At 58.3% G+C, this 3,197-nt stretch overlaps 1 protein-coding gene across 1 annotated transcript in view; it reads left to right on the top strand.

Moving 5' to 3' along the window:
* The window catches only part of ABHD8 (abhydrolase domain containing 8), an 11,506-nt gene that overhangs the window by 4,212 nt on the left and 4,097 nt on the right, over window positions 1-3,197 (top strand). Inside the window, exons 3-5 of the mRNA XM_031065174.1 lie at window positions 6-343; window positions 2,273-2,443; window positions 3,079-3,194. Of these exons, the coding sequence (XP_030921034.1) occupies window positions 6-343; window positions 2,273-2,443; window positions 3,079-3,194 (625 nt within the window). The remainder of the gene's footprint in view (window positions 1-5; window positions 344-2,272; window positions 2,444-3,078; window positions 3,195-3,197) is intronic.

The following is a 3,197-nucleotide window of genomic DNA, read 5'->3' as shown; positions in this document are numbered from 1 at the left end:
CGGAGCCCGCCGGGGCGGCCGCCAAGCGCCGCAAGCGCAAGCCCAAGAGGGTGGTGACGGTGGATTGCAAGAAGCGCATCACCAGCTGCAAGGGCACGCACGGCGACGTGGTGCTGTTCTTCATCCACGGTGTTGGAGGCTCTTTGGACATCTGGAAGGAGCAGCTGGAGTTCTTCTCCAAGCTGGGCTACGAGGTGGTGGCGCCGGATTTGGCGGGGCACGGCTGCAGCTCGGCGCCGCCCGTGGCCGCCGCCTACACGTTCTACGCGCTGGCTGAGGACATGAGGGCCGTGTTCAAGCGCTACGCCAAGAAAAGGAACATCCTCATCGGGCACTCCTACGGGTAAGGGGCTGGGATCATCCCGGAAAATGGGAATGGACACCAACCCCGTGGTTTTGTGTAGGAGATTTATGCTGGGATTTGGAGCTCTTGAATCCTTGGGTTCTGTTCAAGCGTTATGCCGAGAAAAGGAACATCCTGATCAGGCACTCCTACGGGTAAGGGGCTGGGATCATCCTGGAAAATGGGAATGGAAACAAACCCCGTGGTTTAGGGGTCTGGGGTTCCTGTTTTGGGATTTTCCTGGGATTTGGAATTGGGCCGTGTTCAAGCACGACACCAAGAAAAGGAACATCCTCATCGGGCACTCCTACGGGTAAGGGGCTGGGAATGGGGTGAGATCATCCCAGAAAATGGGAATGGACACAAACCCCGTGGTTTAGAGGTGCAGGGTTCCCATTCTTTTTATCCCATTCTTCTCCCATTTGTCCCATTTTTATGCCATTCATCCCATTTTTATTCCATGTATCCTATTTTTATGCCATTTATCCCATTTTTATTCCATGTATCCTATTTTTCTCCCATTTATCCCATTTTTCTTCCATTTATCCCATTTTTATCCCCTTTCTCCCGGGATTCAGAGCTCCTGAGTGCTCTTGGGGTGGGCACCGTCTCGGTGTCCAGCTAATCCCGAGAGGGAAGCGCAAGGGCAGGCACTATAATTAGGATAAACCGGGATTAGGGCTCCTGATTAGGTGCAGACTAACGAAGGAGCCGGAGCTGGATCCAGCAGGGACAAGGCTGGGGCGGCCTGGAGGGCTCCTGGGGGGCTGGGCTGGGCAGGGGGGCACCAAATCCTGCCCTGGAAGGGTTCTGGGGACTCTGCCCCCCAAAAAATGTGTGTGGGGGGGGCTGCTGTGGAGCCTGGAGACTTGGGGTGGGTGAGGAGGGAGAAATCCCCTCGTGATGCAAGGGACAGTGCCAGGGGTGGCACAGGGACACGGGAGGGGCACAGGGACACAGGAGTGGCACAATTCCCACTGTCCCAAAGTGCCCCAAGCCCTGACCAGCCTTGGACAGTTCCAGGGATGGCACAGGGACATGGGAGTGGCACAGGGACACGGGAAGGGCACAGGGACACAGGAGTGGCACAGGGACATGGGAGTGGCACAGGGACACGGGAGTGGCACAGGGACATGGGAGTGGCACAATTCGCATTGTCCCAAAGTGCCCCGAGCCCTGACCAACCTTGGACACTGCCAGGGGTGGCACAGGGACACAGGAGGGGCACAGGGACATGGGAGTGACACAGGGACACGGGAGTGGCACAGGGACACGGGAGGGGCATAGGGACATGGGAGTGGCACAACAGCCATTGTCCCAAAGTGCCCCGAGCCCTGACCAACCTTGGACACTGCCAGGGGTGGCACAGGGACACGGGACATGGCCATGGGACACCAGGACATAGGACAGGGTTATCTTCACCCAGTGCCCTCAGCCCGTCCCTGCCACGCTGGCACCGTGTCCCCGTGTCCCCTCAGGGTGCCCTTCTGCACCTTCCTGGCACACGAGTGCCCCGAGCTGGTGCACAAGGGGATCACAATCAGGATAATTAATGCAATAAGTATAATTAATAATTAAAAGAGGGAAAGCCAAGCGCTCTGTGGTTATTTTTAACCCTTTCAGGGTGTCCTCCTGCACGTTCCTGGCACACGAGTGCCCGGAGCTGGTGCACAAGGTGATCACAATCAACTAATATAATTAATATGATTAATATAATTAATATAATTAATATAATTAATAATTAAAATAGGAAAAGCCAACCACTGCACAGTTATTTTTAACCCTTTCAGGGTGTCCTTCTGCTCCTGGCACACGAGTACCCCGAGCTGGCGCGCAAACTGATCACAACCAATACAATTAATATAATTAATATGATTAAAACAGTGAAAGCCAAGCTCAGCGCTTCACCGTCACTTTTAACCCTTTCAGGGTGTCCTTCTGCACGTTCCTGGCGCACGAGTACCCCGAGCTGGTGCACAAGGTGATCATGATCAACGGGGGCGGCCCCACGGCGCTGGAGCCCAGCCTGTGCTCCATCTTCAACCTGCCGCCCTGTGTGCTGCACTGCCTGTCCCCCTGCCTGGCCTGGAGCTTCCTCAAGTGAGTCACAGCGCGGGGCGAGGGTCCTGTGCCACCCAGGGGGTCCTGTGCCACCACGGGTCAGCCTGGCACTGCCATTGCCAAGGGAGGGGACACCTTGGGGGTCTGGGGGCTTCCTGTGCCACCCTGTGTGCTGCACTGCCTGTCCCCTGCTTGTCCTTCCTCAAGTGAGTGACAGCCTGGGGCGAGGGTCCTGTGCCACCCAGAGAGGGTCCTGTGCCCCCCAGGAGGGGCATCTTGGCATTGACACGGGGCTGGGGGCTTCCTGTGCCACTCAGGGGGCATCCTGGCACTGCCAGCCTGAGGGAGGGGACAGGTGGTGGCTTTTGGGGGGCTGGAGCCCGTGGGGGGCTTGTCCTGGCACTGCCACCCTGAGAGAGGGGACTCAGTGTGGCTTTTGGGGGCGTGGGGTCTTGTGTCACCTCCCAGGGGGCTCATCCTGGCACTGCCACCCTGAGGGAGGTGACAGGGGTGGCTTTTGCGGGTCTGGAATCTCCTGCCACCAACCCAAGGGCTCACCCTGGCACTGCCACCCCAAGGGAGGGGACAGAGTGGCTTTTGGGGGAGCTGGGCCACTCCCCCTTTGCTGCCAACCCCCCGAATTTCGGGCTGAGCCCCCTCTCCCGCCGTGCCAGGGCCGGCTTTGCCCGCCAAGGTGCCAAGGAGAAGCAGCTGCTGAAGGAGGGCAACGCCTTCAACGTCTCGTCCTTCGTGCTGAGGGCCACCATGAGCGGGCAGTACTGGCCCGAGGGCG

Source organism: Geospiza fortis, unplaced genomic scaffold (genome assembly GCF_000277835.1).
Source record: "Geospiza fortis unplaced genomic scaffold, GeoFor_1.0 scaffold248, whole genome shotgun sequence".
NCBI lineage: Eukaryota > Metazoa > Chordata > Aves > Passeriformes > Thraupidae > Geospiza > Geospiza fortis.
Note: the sequence above shows the minus strand (reverse complement) of the source record. Positions and strands in the feature narration are given on the sequence as shown.